Raw genomic sequence first — 16,170 nt, 5'->3', positions numbered from 1 at the left:
CCGACTATAATGATCGATCATAAAACACGGTTCATGTAAACGGGGAGCTCTCATAGTCTTGTCAAGATTAAAAGTGATACTCTCATCTCCCACTTCTAGAGTGAGCTCACCATGTTTCACATCAATTACCGCACCCGCGGTGTGTAAGAAGGGTCTTCCTAGAATGATTGGAATGTTGGAATCTTCCTCCATATCAACAATGACAAAGTCCACCGGGATGAAAAACTTCCCAATTCGTACGGGGACATCTTCCCATATCCCTAATGGTGTCTTCGTCGACCTATCGGCCATTTGGAGTGTGATATTGGTGCACTTAAGCTCTCCCATCCCCAACCTTTTACTCACCGAGTATGGCATAACACTCACACTAGCCCCTAGATCACATAAGGCTTTGTTGATTGTGGTGTCGCCAATGGTACACGGTATTGAGAAGCTTCCCGGATCCTTTAGTTTTGGAGGTGAACTCCCTTGAGGTATTGCACTACTCACCTTAGTGAAGGCGATAGTCTCAAGTTTCCGGATCGACTTCTTCTTTGTGAGGATGCCTTTCATGTATTTCGCATAGGCCGGCACGTGATTGATTAATTCCATGAAAGGAATTGAGACTTCCAAATTCTTCACAATTTCCATAAACTTTCCAAGTTGGTCATCAAATTCGGGCTTGGCTTGACGACTTGTAAAAGGAAGTCTAATCACAATGGGCTCCTTCTCCTTGACCTTGTCTTCATTTTTCTTTGAAATTTATTCTTTTGATGATTCTCCATCTTTGGAGTTTTGCACAATTTCTTCCTTATCACTAGCTTCCACAACTTCATCCTAAACTTGCTTCTTCGGTGCTTCATACCTTGTACCACTTCTCAAGTGAATGGCACTAACCGTTTCATGTCTTGGGGGATTACTTTGAGGTGGTAATTGCCCCTTTTGTCTTTGTGAGCTTGAAGATGCTAGTTGAGTCAATTGGGTTTCCAACATCTTGGTGTGAGCTAGAATGTTGTTAATGGTGGTGTCCTTTGCTTGGCTATCTTTTTGCATTTAAGTGAAAAATTCTTGTTGATTCTTTTGCATTTGGAGGACCGCTTTTTGAACATCAAAACCTTGGTCATTTTGGTGATTGTATGGATTTTGGTTTTGGTAACCTTGGTTTTGGTTGTAAAAGGGTCTTTGATTTTGGTTTCTCATGGGAGGTGGAGTGTATGTTGTTTGAGGGTTTTGAACATTTTGGCTTTTGTATGAGAGATTTGGATGAAACTTGGTGTTTTCATTGTAATAGTTGGAATAAGGGGTACCACTCTTGTATGCTTGGAAAGTATTCACTTGTTCATTTGTTCCCCTACATTCACTTTGGTCATGTCCCAAAGTTCCACAATTCTCACATATCCCACTTGGGATTGATGAGGATGCCGTCATGGCATTAACATGATGCTTTGGTGATTTTGAGGCTTCTTCAAGTCTAGCCATAGCTTGTTCAAACTTCAAATTGATTGTGTCAATGTGAGCACTAAGTTGAGCACCCAATTGAGTAACGGAGTCCACTTCATGCCTTCCTCCTCTAGTAGCCTTGCGAGGTCTACTATATTGTGAGTTATGGACCGCCATTTCCTCAATCTTGTTCCATGTTTGATTGTCATCAACTTCGGTGAACATTCCATTTGATCCCATGTTAAGAATGTTCCTTGAATCTTCATATAGACCGTTCCAAAATTGTTGTACCAAGAACCACTCGCTAAGTCCATAGTGAGGACATGAGCGACAAATTCCCTTGAACCGCTCCCAAGCTTCATACAAAGATTCTTCATCCATTTGCTTAAAACCCGTAATTTGAGCTCTTAGCATGTTAGTCTTTTCCGGTGGGTAGAACTTTTTGTAGAAAGCTAGAGCCAACTTCTTCCAAGAATCTATTCCGAGAGTGGCCTTATCAAGGCCCTTCAACAATTGTTTCGCAGTGTCGATTAGAGAAAAAGGAAATAAGACCCATCGAATTTGGTCTTGAGTTACACCGCTTTGAGAAATCGCATCACAATAGTCACAAAAGGTTTCCATATGAGAATGAGGGTCTTCACAAGCCATCCCCCCAAATTGGCTCCTTTCGACTAATTGGATAAAGGCGGATTTGGCAATAAAATTTCCGGTCAAATGTTGTGGTGTGGGAGTACCATTGGGTAGGTTCTCCTCGGTGGGTACGGAATGTGATGAAAACATAGGCATTGTGGGTTGATTTTGTGGGGTATTTTGTGTTGGGTTCTCCTCACCTTCTCTTGCAAAAGGGTTGATGAACTCAATAGTTGGTTAAATATCCACAACCTCACTAATACCTCTCAAATTCCTCCTAGCAAATCTCCTATTGTTTGTCAAGGTTCTTTCAATTTCACGATCAAAAGGTAACAAATCACCTTGTGACCTTCTAGACATGCAAAATATCAACAACTCGAAAACAATTAGAACAAACCTTGAGGAGTTTTACTTCCCCAAGGCAAATAAAGACACAACAAATAACAATATAAGAAAATCTTAATCAAGTTAACACCATCCCCGGCAACGGCGCCATTTTTTATCGTGAAATTGAAAGAACCTTGACAAACAATAGGAGATTTGCTAGGAGGAATTTGAGAGGTATTAGTGAGGTTGTGGAGGATGCATTAGGGTTAACTAAGGGCTAAACTAGTAATTACACTTTTTAGATTGAGCAGGGAGAAGCCGGTATTTTTCGAAGGAAGGGCTTCTTTCTTTAAAGCTTGAAGAAACGGATTCGTGCTGGGCTGGAATCCGGGCGTATTGGTGTCGGGACGGGCGGATTGTAGCAGGGGAGGACGGGCGTCTTCAAGGGAATCCGGGCGGATTCTGGTGGCTGCTTACCCGGGCGTCTTTGAAGGAAAACGCACGGATTGTGCTGTGGAGGACGGGCGGATTCAAGGCAATCCGCTCGGATTGCTGCTCAGCTTTGTTCCTTCTTCTTTTCTTCCCTTTTCTTCATAAAATCCTTGGGGATTTCCTTGGGGATGCAAGGATCCTTTCTCGTCATTGCTCATCTACTATCATATGTACAAAGGCCTTCTAATCTTGTCTCTCCTTGATGCTTGGTCATTGAATTCAATCAATTTAGTCTCGTTTTGCCATGAAAATGCAAGATTTACACTCCTTTCCAACCAAGGGATCAAAATCTCAAAGAATATGCAAAACAAAGAACTAAAGACAATAAATGACCCAAGTATGCACTAAAAAGCATGGGAACAAGGCTAATTCGGGGGCTAAATATGCGCTAATTATGGTCGCATCAGTGGGCCAATAATATCCTGTTCTGAGTACCTTGCTTGCCAGGCTCCTTCCGCCTTATGATTTCCACTGTATCCTCCATGGATTTCTGATAGTATCTGTTCAGCTTCTTGTGGTTCCAGGCATCTGAGGTATGGTCCTGCCTGCGATTTCTTAAAAAGTACGTTGTTAATAATATTATATGAAACAGCTTTTATTTTTAGTGCCCTGGCATTTTGCTTATTTAGGGGAAGGATTCCCTGTTGTAGCCAATCGTAGTAAGGTTTTGTCCAAGAATTGGCAACATATATTGGGAAACTTTCATCTTGCTTATTTATTGCAGGTTCTAATAAATGTACGATGGGTATTTTGTCAAAGTCAAGGGGACTGAAGTTGGATCCTAGGCCGGCTAAGGCATCGACCTGGGTATTCAAGTCCCTGGGAATTTGGTCAATATTAAAATTGCGGAATTTTGATTTTAAATTTTGGACAACTTCCAAATAAAGCATCATTTTTAAGTCTTTTGCAGTATATATTCCATTTACTTGGTTTGAAATAAGAAGGGAATCAGTACGTACCTTTAGGTTTTGTACACCAAGGTCAATACATACCTTTAATCCAGCTATTAGGGCTTCATATTCTGCCTCATTGTTGGTAGCTTCAAATGCACAGCTTATAGCTTGTACTATCTTATCCCCCTGTGGCGATTTTAGTACTACCTCCAGGCCTGTGCCCCTCATGTTGGCTGCACCATCGACAAATAGGGTCCATTCTAGGTCTGTTTGGTCGTTGGTCAGTCTATTTACTTCTTTTATTAGGTCGGGTTCTAGGGCTGGAGTAAAATCAACCACAAAGTCTGCTAGTGCTTGTGACTTAATTGTTGTCCTTGGTTCAAATGTTATGTTGTATGTGCTTAGCTGGACTGACCATTTGCACATTCGTCCGGACAATTCTGGTTTCCTAAGTACTGACCTTGATAGGAAGATTGGTTCTGACTATTATAGGGTGGCTTTCAAAGTAAGGTCTTAACTTTGTGCAACTCATAATTAAAGCTAAAACGTATTTTTCAAGTAGGCCATACCTGATTTCTGCATCCAGTAGACTTTTACTTACGTAATAAAGAGGGTGTTGTTGTCCGTCTGCTTCTTTGACCAGGACTGCACTGACAGCAGTTTCTGTGACTGACAGATATACTGTCAGGGGTTCATCTTTGACTGGTTTTGCCAAAAAGGGAGGAGAGGATAGATATGTTTTCAGATCTTCAAAGGTAGCCTGATGATCAGGGGTCCATTGAAAGTCCTTGTTTTTCCTTAGCAGATTATAGAATGATTTGCACCTTTCTGATGATCTTGAAATGAATCTATTTAGGGCTGCTATCCTCCCTGTCAGCTTTTGTATGTCTTTGACTGTCTTAGGTGGTTCCAGCTCCAGGATGGCTTTGATCTGCTCGGGCCTGGCTTCTATCCCTCTTTTTGTCACCATATAGCCCAGGAACTTGCCTGCTGAGACTCCAAAATGGCACTTCTGTGGATTGAGCTTCATATTGAATTTCTCCAGTATTTGGAAGGCTACTTCCAGGTCTTTGACGTGGTCTTCTGCCTTTTTTGACTTGACTACCATGTCGTCTATGTAGACTTCCATGGTATCTCCAATTTGATCTTTGAACATCATGTTGACTAGCCTTTGATAGGTTGCACCTGCATTCTTTAATCCAAAGGGCATAGCAGTATAATAGTATATTCCTCTTTCAGTGATGAAAGCTGTACTATCCTGATCTGCAGGGTGCATCTTTATTTGGTTGAATCCACTGGAGGCATCCATGAATGTTAACATCTCGTGGCCTGCAGTGGCATCCACCATTGCGTTTATGTGTGGCAGGGGAAATGGATCTTTGGGGCAGGCCTTGTTTAAGTCGGTGTAGTCTACACAGACTCTCCATTTGCCGTTTTTCTTTTGGACAACTACTACATTTGCAAGCCAGTCAGGGTACATTACTTCCCTGATCATTCCCATGTCCAATAGCTGTCAACTTCTTGGTTGATGATTTCATGCCTCTCTGCAGCAAATTTTCTTCTTTTTTGTTGTACAGGCTTAAAGGATTTGTCAATATTTAACTTATGGGTTATAATATCAGCATCTATACCAGTCATATCAAAATGTGACCACGCAAAATAGGACATTTTAGTTTTGAGAAAGCTGACCAGATTGGGTCTTACCGAGTCTGGTGCATCTGACCCTACAAGTACCTTCCAGTCAGGGAATTCTAGGTCTAGAATGACCTCTCCTGTTTCCATCTGTGATTGTGCAATATATTCTTTCCTGACAGGTGACTTTAATTGCTATGCAAGGGACTTACCTGACTTTGAGGGTTTCAAAGCCTGGGTGTAGCATTCCTGAGCCGACCTTTGTTCTCCCCTGATGGTGGTTATCCCCCATTCGGTTGGTATTTTCACACATTGATGGTATGTTGATGGGATTGCTTTGACGTTGTGGATCCATGGTCTGCCCAGGATTACATTGTATGAGGATAGGCAATCCATTACCCCGAATCTTTCATATGAAGCCACGCCTTCCACATAGGTTGGCAGGCTAATTTCTCCCAGGGTGTTCTTTGTTTCTCCACTGAACCCAACCAGGACGTTGGATTTCTTGATGATCTTCTCTTCATCTATCTTTATAGCTTTGAGGACGTCAAGCATCACCAAATTGATTGAACTGCCCCCATCTATCAGAATTCTTGACACCTTAGCTGTGCCAATTTGCATGGTAATTACCAAGCTGTCATGGTGCAGATCTGATATTCCCTACAAGTCTGAATCATCAAAAGTAATAGCAGGCAATGACTTAGATCTAAGAAGGGGCTGAAGTCTAGACTCCCTGGATATTCTTTTGGCAGCCGAGCTGGTGGACCACGTATTTTCCGATCCTCCATTTATGAACTTGACTTCATAGATGGGGGGAGGAGGAGGAGGATCTCTGCCGTTCCCTGAATCTCTCTTGTTTTGTCCTTCATCTTTGTTCTTTGTTTCTTTGGATTAAGTCCTTCAGATAACCTTTCTTTAGGAGGTATGCTACTTGTTTCCTGAGTTGGATGCATTCTTCTGTGGTGTGCCCTATGTCCTGGTGGAAGTCACACCATCTCGTTGGATCTTTCCTGGGGTTGTCGGATTTTTTGGGCCATCTGACCGTGTCCCCCAAGCTCTCCAGGCGTTTGATTAATCCTGCAGTATTTATAGAGAAGTTATATTCAGGAATAGTTGGTAGGCTAGAAAGGTTACCATTGTGTTCTTGTGCCATGTTGACTTCAGATCGTTCAGGCCTGGAATAGGGTGCTGATCTGGGATTGCCTCCTTTCTGGTAGGAGCTTTTCCTGTTAGTGTATCCATAGCCTTGCTTTCCTCCGGACGAATTTGTTCTGAAGTTGAGATCTTCCTCTAATCTGACATGTTCCAAGGCGATGGACTGAATAGTGGCAAAGGTTGGGCAGGCTTTTTTGGTTAAGTCTGCATAGATGTCGCTGTCAAGCAGGACTCCTTGCCTGAAGGCTTCTACTGCTGTTTCTTCGTCACACCTGGGAATGGCTACCTTCTCTTTGACAAATCTTGCCAGGAATTCTTTGAGAGATTCTTCAGGAAGTTGCTTTACCCTGAACAGGTTACTGGGTCTCTTGGCCATGTCTCTACTACTCGCGAATTGTTGATTTAAGGCATTGACCAATTCTGCAAAATTCTTGATACTTCCATTTGGGACATTGATGAACCATTGTAATGCTGCTCCGGTCAGGGTTGTACCAAAGCCTTTACACATGCAGACCTGCCTGAGTTCACTGGGTATTGAGGCAACCAACATCTTTTGTTTGAATATGGCAACGTGATTTTGTGAATCAGACGTTCCATCATAAGTTCTCATGGATGGGACGGTAAATTTCTTGGGGAGATCAATTTTTGCAATCTCATCTTCAAAGGGTGAATCAGTGAAGCTGTCAACTTCTACTTCAGCCACAGGGTTTGGCACACCAGGTATATTTTCTATTTTGTTGAAGAGTTTTTGAATTTCCTGAAGCATAGCCATCATTATTGCTGCTTCAGTTTTGTTTGTTTCGTCATTGGAGATGATTTGAGTGCCGGATGGGGTATCCTTCTCTGGAGTTCCAAAATTGGAAAAGTCAATGTTTTTGATAATGGATGAGAATGGGATTCCTGGTTTGAATCTGGTCTTGGAGCCTGAAGCCTAATTTTCCAATTTCTTCTTGAGTTAGACTCGATTCCTTGATCTCGATTGGCTTTCCGCTTGGTTGCCTTTTCTTGAATTGTCTCCAACTCTTTGATTTTAGCCAAGGCAGCCGCCAATTGTTGTTCAGGGGTGAGTTCTACCATTTTTGTATGTGAATATTAAATGAAGAATGGTAAAAGGAATTTTTTTATTAATGAACTAGATGCCCCACGGTGGGCGCCAATTGTTTTAGCAGGACTTTCCCTGAAAGGATCCGGCTTGATTATAAAGTAATTAGGGTATCTAGTTCTGCAAATTAGGGATAATATTATAGAAGAATTATAGATGGAGATTGAATATAGGTAGTGTTATTGTATTTCTTTGATAAGCCAATTACAAATCTTGTATGTAAGTATGGGTATTCAGTAGTGAATAATGAGAATAATGTGTATCCTTTACAAATGTTAAATAATGCTATTTATACTCTTCAAAAATTAACGTTGGATGCCACCCAACGTTCTTCTTGACCGTTTCCAGTTGTTAGCTAGAAAATAGGGCACATTTTCTATTTATCCGCTTGACCCAGTCTTCTTCAACAAACTTCGGCTTATATTCCTTTGCATGATCTGGTACGTGGAAACATACTATTCTTAGAGTTGGACTATGTCTTCCGTGATAATAGGGCATGTGTATAACTGTCTTGCTTGCTTGCTGATCAGCCGTCTTGCTGGAGAGTTCCATCAAGCTACTTTAATATCATTATCAGGCTTTTCTTCCTGGACCTTAGCAGCTTATTTATCCTCTAGTGTTCTTCTCCTGTCAAATAATAACTGTACTTGCCCGGACTTTGCTTGCCCCAATCAGCCTAATAAGGCCAGGCTAGGTTACAATCAGACCAGGCTAATTTGGGCCTAACACCAACAGTAGGATAAGGAATTATACACAAGAACCACGAAGATTACACACACCACGATGCTATGTAATGATTAGGAAGTGATTCGGGAGTGATTAGGGTAAACGTAAAATGATGAAGTTTGAAAATAAGGTTTTAGAAACTGACGCGGGATATAAAATAACCCTAAACATTCCCTAATCAAACCGTCAAAATACGCTTCGCCAGACCGGATACTCGGTCGAGTAAAGTGTATACTCGGCCGAGTATCCTATACTCGGTCGAGTATTCACAATACTCGGCCGAGTATTCCTCGGCAGAACCAACACAAACTATAACAACAGCACTACTCGGTCGAGTAGGCTCTACTCGGTCGAGTAGTCACCAAAGAAAATCCGTAATATTACACTCTCGGGACAGTACAGTTCCCGATTCGACATGCGGCAGGACAGTCCGCATCCAAGACTCGAACGACAGATCGGAAGTCGAGAAACCACAATCGGCAGGACAGTCCGAAAGAGGCGGAAGATATGAGCTAAACCCATACTTGGCAGGTCGGCACAAGTAGGGCGTAAAAGTAAGTCAAGCAGTAAGGTATATCATAAAGGCATTATCATAATTAAGAATACGACTCCTCACAAGTAATTATTTATAATAAATCTTCCATACTTGTATTATGTCGATAAGCATTTCCTTTCATAAATATACATGCCAGTCAAATAAAATATAACAGGCGGTAATGAATAATTTACGTTATGTAAAACACGGGATAAAATATAAATAACCGCAAACGGGTCATTCATAAGGCCACACCATCGTATAAAACTAGCCCAATAACCTAAAGTATAAACCAGTCCCAAACACAACATAATATGGCCCAATAGCATAAAGTACAGACAACCCAATTTAACAAGACACAACACTACAAAATACAACCCAATGTGGCCCAATTTAACAAAATACCACACAACAAATGCAACACAAAGTGGCCCAATCTAACAAAATACAATACAACAAAATACAAGGAAGAAAGGAATACGGGGTGTAACACACAACCCCAACCCGTGACCACTCCAAGTGCAACCAGGCCGAGGCCAAGCCACCAGCCCACAGCCAGCCACCAGCCATGGCCAAAAATCCCCAAAAACCGGGCCAACACACAGCCACCAACACTTACCCAAGTGCACATTACATATATATACCAAGACGGATTCATGAGCATACTTAAGTCGGAAATACACACTGACATTACGACTCAAGACAGCCACCTACGCACACCAAGACAGCCACCATATACCGCCAACAACCGCCCACACAACCACCATTTCGGCCACCCAAAACAGGGTCCAAATCAGTCAATATCGAGTCAATATAAGACGGTATGGAATACGAGTTTAAGACGGAAACAAAGAACGATAAACACATGATTAATAGCCACTATATTTACTCCAACAAGACTCGCATCGACTATGTAAAACAGGACATTTTCACTCGTCATTTGAGACGGAAGTGTACTCGGCTAAAATGTCCCCTACCCGAACTTCATAGGAGAGACCAAGCCATGAAAACTACCTCAAACAAGCTTGTAAAAGATTAATAAAATCACATATTCAACCACACATATGAGAGGTACATAAAGGACCAAACTTTAAGACAAATAAAGGTATAAAACCGAGCTAAGGGACGAAATTTCGACACTTTGTCGAGTAACCTTTCACCGTTACCTTGAAAGCTCTTTAATATTCAAATAAACGGTTCACAAGGCACGAGTCTTCCTCCGGGTCTTCAAATCCTTCATCAAGGAGCAAGAAAACGGAACATTAAGGCTTAAAACCGAAACTTTCATAAGGTGGGTTATTTCAAAACCACCACAAAAACGAGACTTTCTTACCTAGAAAGTTGAAGGACGGAAAGAGGAAGCTAATGGCCCAAAAATCAATGGAAATGGTTGAGAAATGAGGGAGAAATCTGAGGTTGAAGATAGGATGTCGATGTGTTCATGGTTGTGAGTTACTACTGTATTGTTGTTGTTGTTTTGCTGCTAATCTTTCGAAAAAGAAAGGGGAAGGGGTGGAGAGAGAGAGAGAAAGAGTGTGGGGGGGAAGAGAGAGAGGGAAATAAATAATTAGTTTAAGGATAGGGTGTAAGAGAGTACGTGAGTGTGTATGTGTTGTTGATTTTCGGTTGGTCCACGATTTACTTAGGTTTAAAAGTGAGACGTGACGATCTTATACTAGACGTAAATTATTATTATTATTATTTTCACTATTATTACTGTCCGACTAAATATAATTATTTTTATATAAATTAAACCTTAAAAATAAAATTTTATGAATATTAGGCTTAAAAATATAATTAATTAAATTAAGCAATTTAAAAATATAAATAAAGTAATAGGATGGTTAATTAAATTATAAATGATAAAATAGAAAATTCGCGGGTGCTACACTTCATCTAGTTCAGCAGTTCCTTCCGTACAAATTTTCGTTGGAGAAATTTACGATTTTTGGTGTATCAAGGTGAAGGCATTGTTGTGTGCACTAGATTTACGGGAAATAGTTGAACAAGGATATATTAAAACCGAACCAGCATCTGGACAAATATTAATATTAAGTGCTGATGAACAAAGGTTAATAATGAAGGATGCAAAAGCAACTACTTATCTTCATTCTGCTATTGGTGATACAATTTTTCCACGAATCATCAATACATCTTCCGCAAAACAAATTTGGGATACCCTACAAGAGGAATTTCAAGGCTCGCAAAAGGTAAGAGCTATAAAACTACAAAATTTACGAAGAGGCTTTGAGAACTTAAGGATGAAACAATCAGAATCCATGAAAGATTACACATCTTGAATCATGGACCTAGTTAACCAAATGAAGGTTTACGGTGATGACGATATCACTGATAAAAGGATTGTTAAGAAAGTCCTTTGCATCTTAGACAACAAATTTAATTTCATTGTCACTGCTATAGAAGAGTCCAAAGACCTCGAGAAATTGTCTCCTCAAGAATTATTCGGGTCTTTACAAGCCCATGAACAAAAGGTATCCGATAGAACTAAAAACTCATTGGAAGGTGCTTTTCATGCAAAGCATAAACAGAGAACATAAAATTATAAAAACAACAAAAATAAGTCAATGTTTAAGGATAAGTCCAATGGGACGGAAAAGAAAGGCAGATTTCCACCTTGTGGAATATGTAAGAAGACTAATCATATGGAGAAAAATTGTTGGAATAAAGGCAAAATATTATGTGATATTTGCAAAAAGTTCGGCCATAAGCCAGAGGATTGTTGGCACAAAGATCAACAAGCCAAAGCAATTGTTTGTGAGAATGGAACTTTTGAAGATCACCTCTTTATTGCATGTCAAGCTTCTTTGGGAAGTAATAATGATGTTTGGCTAATTGACAGTGGGTGCACAAATCATATGACCAACAATCGAAGTATGTTCATCGACATTGACACTTCTATGAATTCTCCTGTGAGAATGGGTGATGGCTCCACCATAGAGGCAAAAGGCAAAGGAACTATAGTCGTCCAAACAAAGAAGGGAACACGCTTTCAAAATGTACTATTTGTTCCTAGTCTTGGTTCAAATTTATTAAGTGTTCCTCAAATGATGCAAAATAGATATTCGGTAAGTTTTGAAAGAAATTCATGCAATATATATGATCAAAAAGGAAAAGAGATTGCTAAAATTCAAATGAAAAATAAGTGTTTTCCTCTTTTATGGAAAAATCCAAAAGAATAGGTAAATAGAATGGAGCAGGATGACTCTTGGTTATGGCATAAAAGGTTAGGCCAATATAACTTTCATGCTTTACAACTTCCCCATAAAAAGAATATGCTTAGAGATCTACCACCCATGACCCTAGAAAAAGAGGTTTGTGAAGGGTGTTAGTTGGGGAAGATGCATAGAGAGACATTCCCATAATTAAGCATGAAGGGCAAAAGAGAAACTTGAGTTGGTACATACCGATGTATGTGGTCCCATGAGGACACCCATTGATGAGAATAACAAATATTTCATCCTATTTATGGATTATTTTACAAGGATGCAATGGGTATATTTTCTCAAAGAACGTTCGGAAGTACCAACTGTTTTCATGAAATTCAAAGCCATGGTTCAAAATCAAAGTGGATGTAGAATGAAAAGAATTCGATTCGATAGAGGTAAGGAATATACATCAAATGTGTTTGATAAACTTTGTGACGATGAAGGAATTACACATCAGCTTACGGTTGGGTACACACCACAACAAAATGGTGTATCTGAACGTAAGAATAAAACAGTTATGGAAATGGCTCGATGTATGCTTTTTGAGAAGAAAATGCCAAAAAGATTTTGGGCGGAGGCTGTTAAGACAGCCGTGTATCTTCTGAATAGATGTCCAACTAAGGCAGTGAGGGATAAAACACCATGCGAAGCTTGGACAGGCGAGAAACCTATTGTAAAATACCTTAGGGTATTTGGCTCTTTATGTTACATACATGTCCCTGCAGAAAAAAGACAAAAATTAAAAGAGAAGGCAGAGCGTGGCATCTTTCTAGGATACAACTTGCAATACAAAGGTTACCGTCTTTTAAATTTGAAGACACAAAAACTGGCGATTAGTAGAGATGTGGAAGTAGATGAAAACTCCTACTAGAACTGGGATGAAGAAAGAGTGGAAAGGCAACCTGCAATGCCTTGGAATGCTTTCGAGCACAATGAAACACAGGGGGAAAATAGCAATAATAAAATTCCGCCTGATATGTCACCACCAGATTCTCCTAGAACGCCACATGAATCACCTAGAACACCAAATGATGTTGAATCTTCTTCGGATTCAGGACCAAGAGGTAAACGACTTGTAGCTGACTTATATAAAGATAATGAATCAGCTTAAGTCACCGAAGTTCAATTTGAATCATGTTATCATGCTGCTTATGAACCTAACAACTATATTGAAGCTTCAAAACATCAAGAGTGGAAAAATGCGATGAAGGAGGAGCTAAAAATGCTGGAGAAAAATCATACTTGGGATCTCACAGAAAGACCAAAACATAAAGATGTAGTTGGAGTCAAGTGGGTTTATAGAACAAAACTTAATCTAGATGGCTCTATTCAGAAGTTCAAAGCAAGGCTCGTTGTAAAAGGATACTCTCAACAATATGGTACTGATTACACCGAGACATTTGCTCCTATCGCAAGGCATGATACAATAAGAATCTTAATTGCCTTAGCTGCTCAACATAAATGGAATATTTTTCAGATGGATGTAAAGTCCGCATTCTTAAATGGCTATCTCCAAGAAGAGATATATGTCGAACAACCAGATGGATTCGTTATTGATGGAAAAGAAAATCAAGTTTATAAACTCAAGAAAGCACTATACGGATTAAAATAAGCTCCTCGAGCTTGGTACAACAGAATTGATGAGTAGTTGCTGACATTCGGATTTGAAAGGAGTCCAAGTGAACCCACTTTGTATGTAAAGCATACAAAATCAGATTTGATGATTTTATCCCTATATGTTGACGATTTGATCATTACTGGGAATAATGAAGCAATGATTGCCGACTTCAAGAAGCATATGAGACAAGAATTTAAAATGACAGATCTAGGCTTGATGAACTTCTTCCTTGGTTTAGAAGTAAAACAAACATGTGAAGGCATCTATATAACACAAAGAAAGTAAAGTATGCAGAAGCTATCTTAAAGAGATTCAAGATGAATAAGTGCAAAATTATGTCCACACCACTAGCTATAAATGAAAAACTTTGTAAAGAAGATGGAGCTGAAAAGGTTGATCCTAGCACTTATAGGGGTATCGTTGGATGCTTATTATATTTAACAGCTTCAAGACCCGATCTTATGTTTTCTGCAAGTCATTTATCAAGATTTATGCAAAGCCCCTGTCAACTTCACCATTCCGCTGCAAAAAGAGTTTTAAGATATCTAAAAGGCACTAAAGAATTAGGTATCTGGTACAAACCAACTAAAACATCAGAATTAGTTGGGTACTCTGATAGTGATTGGGGTGGATCAATTGATGATATGAAAAGTACATCAGGTTATGCATTTACTCTAGGAAGTGGAATATTCTCATGGCAATCAGAAAAACAAGATAATGTTGCTCAATCAACAGCTGAAGCAGAATACATAGCCGCATGTACAGCTATGAATCAAGCAATTTGAAGCAATTTGGTTGAGGAAAGTTCTCAAAGATATGGGTAAAGAACAATTTACTCCAACAAGATTACTTTGTGACAGCATGTCTGCTATTGTTACTGCTACTGCGACGAATCCTCTGTGTCATAAGAGAACCAAGCATTTCACGATTAAGTATCATTATGTGCGAGACTCGCAAAGAGAAGGTGAAATCAATTTAGAGTATTTGTAACACTACGGATTTTCCTTGGTGACTACTCGACCGAGTAGAGCCTACTCGGCCGAGTAGTGCTCTGGTTGTGTGTTATTTTGGTTCTGCCGAGGAATACTCGGCCGAGTATAGTGAATACTCGACCGAGTATTGGACACTCGGCCGAGTATGCACTTACTCGACCGAGTGTCCGGTTTAGCGGAGTGTTATTTCGACGGTTTGATTAGGGAATGTTTAGGGTATTTTTACAACCGCGCGATTTCTAATATCATTTCAAAAGCTTTATCATTTCTACGTTAACCTAATCACACCCAAATCATTCCCTAATCCTCCTCTTAAGCATTTCGTAGCGTCATTGTGTGGATAATCGTCGTGGTTCTTGCGTATAAGTTCTCGTTAATCGTTGGTAAGTTCTATCTTCGTGATTATTTGTACTTTTGTGAGTTCTTTGTACATTTATATGAGAAGAAGATTTTGGGAATTGTACAAAGTGTAATCGTGTTGCATGATCGTTGTATAGGAGAAGACTTCGTAGAGGAGCCTTTTTTATTGTTCGTGTTGCATCTTCTTTGTTGATTGCTAAGGTAGGGTTTCCTACTCGCCATCGTGCTTTACATGACATGTTGTTGTAATTATCGTCGTCTTTTGATCATCGTAGAATGGAGGTTTTTGTGATGTGTTGGTGTGAGGGGATTGAGATGACTGTGATGTCATGTGATTGTGATCGTGGTGGAGTCACTTGCGGGAGTGGCTTCACACCCTAGTTCGCCCTCCGTGGAACCCGCCACGGGAGGGGATGTGCACATTAAAGGACGAGGATCGATGTCGCTCGTGGAGGAGCTGGACTAGGTGGGATCGGCCGCGGTCACCCATCGGCGGCGAGGATTACCCGTTGTGATGGGTAATCTGGCGGGCTACACAATTTGGTGTGTAGTCGGTTACTATGTGAGCTTGGATGTTTGGGAATTGATGATGATCAGACGATTATTGCATTTGTTTGTATTGTTTATTGAGTAACCGACCCCGTTGTTATTTGTGGAATCTGCGGTGATCCATTCGGGGATGGTGAGCAGGCTTGACAGGTATTGCTAGTGAGAGCTTGGGGATTGTCTTGGGAGATTTGTCACCACGAGTCATAGCATCACCGTCTGAGTCTTAGTGGAGTTTCCTTTAATGTTAAGACTTTACAGTTGTATTTTGTTAAACAGTATTTGGTTTTGGATATTGTAAACTTTACATTTCACAGTACTTTAATAATAGTGCTCAATTCAGACGCTTTTGGTATGTACTAACCTCGGGCAACCGATATGGTAACGCACTTTCATGGTAGGGTGGTCCTGGTAAGGCACCTTGGTATGAGGGGGTGTTACAAAGTGGTATCAGAGCCGAAGATTCCGGCACCTAAACAAATGAATGTAATGAACCTAGGGAGTCTAAATAAAATG

The 16,170-nt window shown here is 40.3% G+C and overlaps 2 protein-coding genes and 1 non-coding gene across 3 annotated transcripts in view; all 3 read left to right on the top strand.

Annotated features, from left to right (window-relative positions):
- LOC141628752 (uncharacterized) overlaps positions 1-13,750 on the top strand; it is a 34,204-nt gene extending 20,454 nt beyond the window's left edge. The window contains exons 6-11 of the mRNA XM_074441849.1: positions 10,873-11,121; positions 11,239-11,403; positions 11,506-11,997; positions 12,596-12,826; positions 13,082-13,202; positions 13,314-13,750. Of these exons, the coding sequence (XP_074297950.1) occupies positions 10,873-11,121; positions 11,239-11,403; positions 11,506-11,997; positions 12,596-12,826; positions 13,082-13,202; positions 13,314-13,750 (1,695 nt within the window). The remainder of the gene's footprint in view (positions 1-10,872; positions 11,122-11,238; positions 11,404-11,505; positions 11,998-12,595; positions 12,827-13,081; positions 13,203-13,313) is intronic.
- LOC141634677 (small nucleolar RNA R71) lies at positions 1,727-1,833 on the top strand. The gene has a single exon (XR_012539402.1). It is a non-coding gene; the product is annotated as a small nucleolar RNA R71 (small nucleolar RNA).
- A 323-nt stretch (positions 13,751-14,073) lies between the features above and the next one.
- LOC141628751 (secreted RxLR effector protein 161-like) lies at positions 14,074-14,541 on the top strand. Its single transcript, XM_074441848.1, has one exon. The coding sequence runs from the start codon at positions 14,074-14,076 to the stop codon at positions 14,539-14,541; it is 468 nt and encodes a 155-aa protein (XP_074297949.1).
- The last annotated feature ends 1,629 nt before the right edge of the window (positions 14,542-16,170 follow it).

Source organism: Silene latifolia, chromosome Y (genome assembly GCF_048544455.1).
Source record: "Silene latifolia isolate original U9 population chromosome Y, ASM4854445v1, whole genome shotgun sequence".
Lineage (NCBI taxonomy): Eukaryota > Viridiplantae > Streptophyta > Magnoliopsida > Caryophyllales > Caryophyllaceae > Silene > Silene latifolia.
Note: the sequence above shows the minus strand (reverse complement) of the source record. Positions and strands in the feature narration are given on the sequence as shown.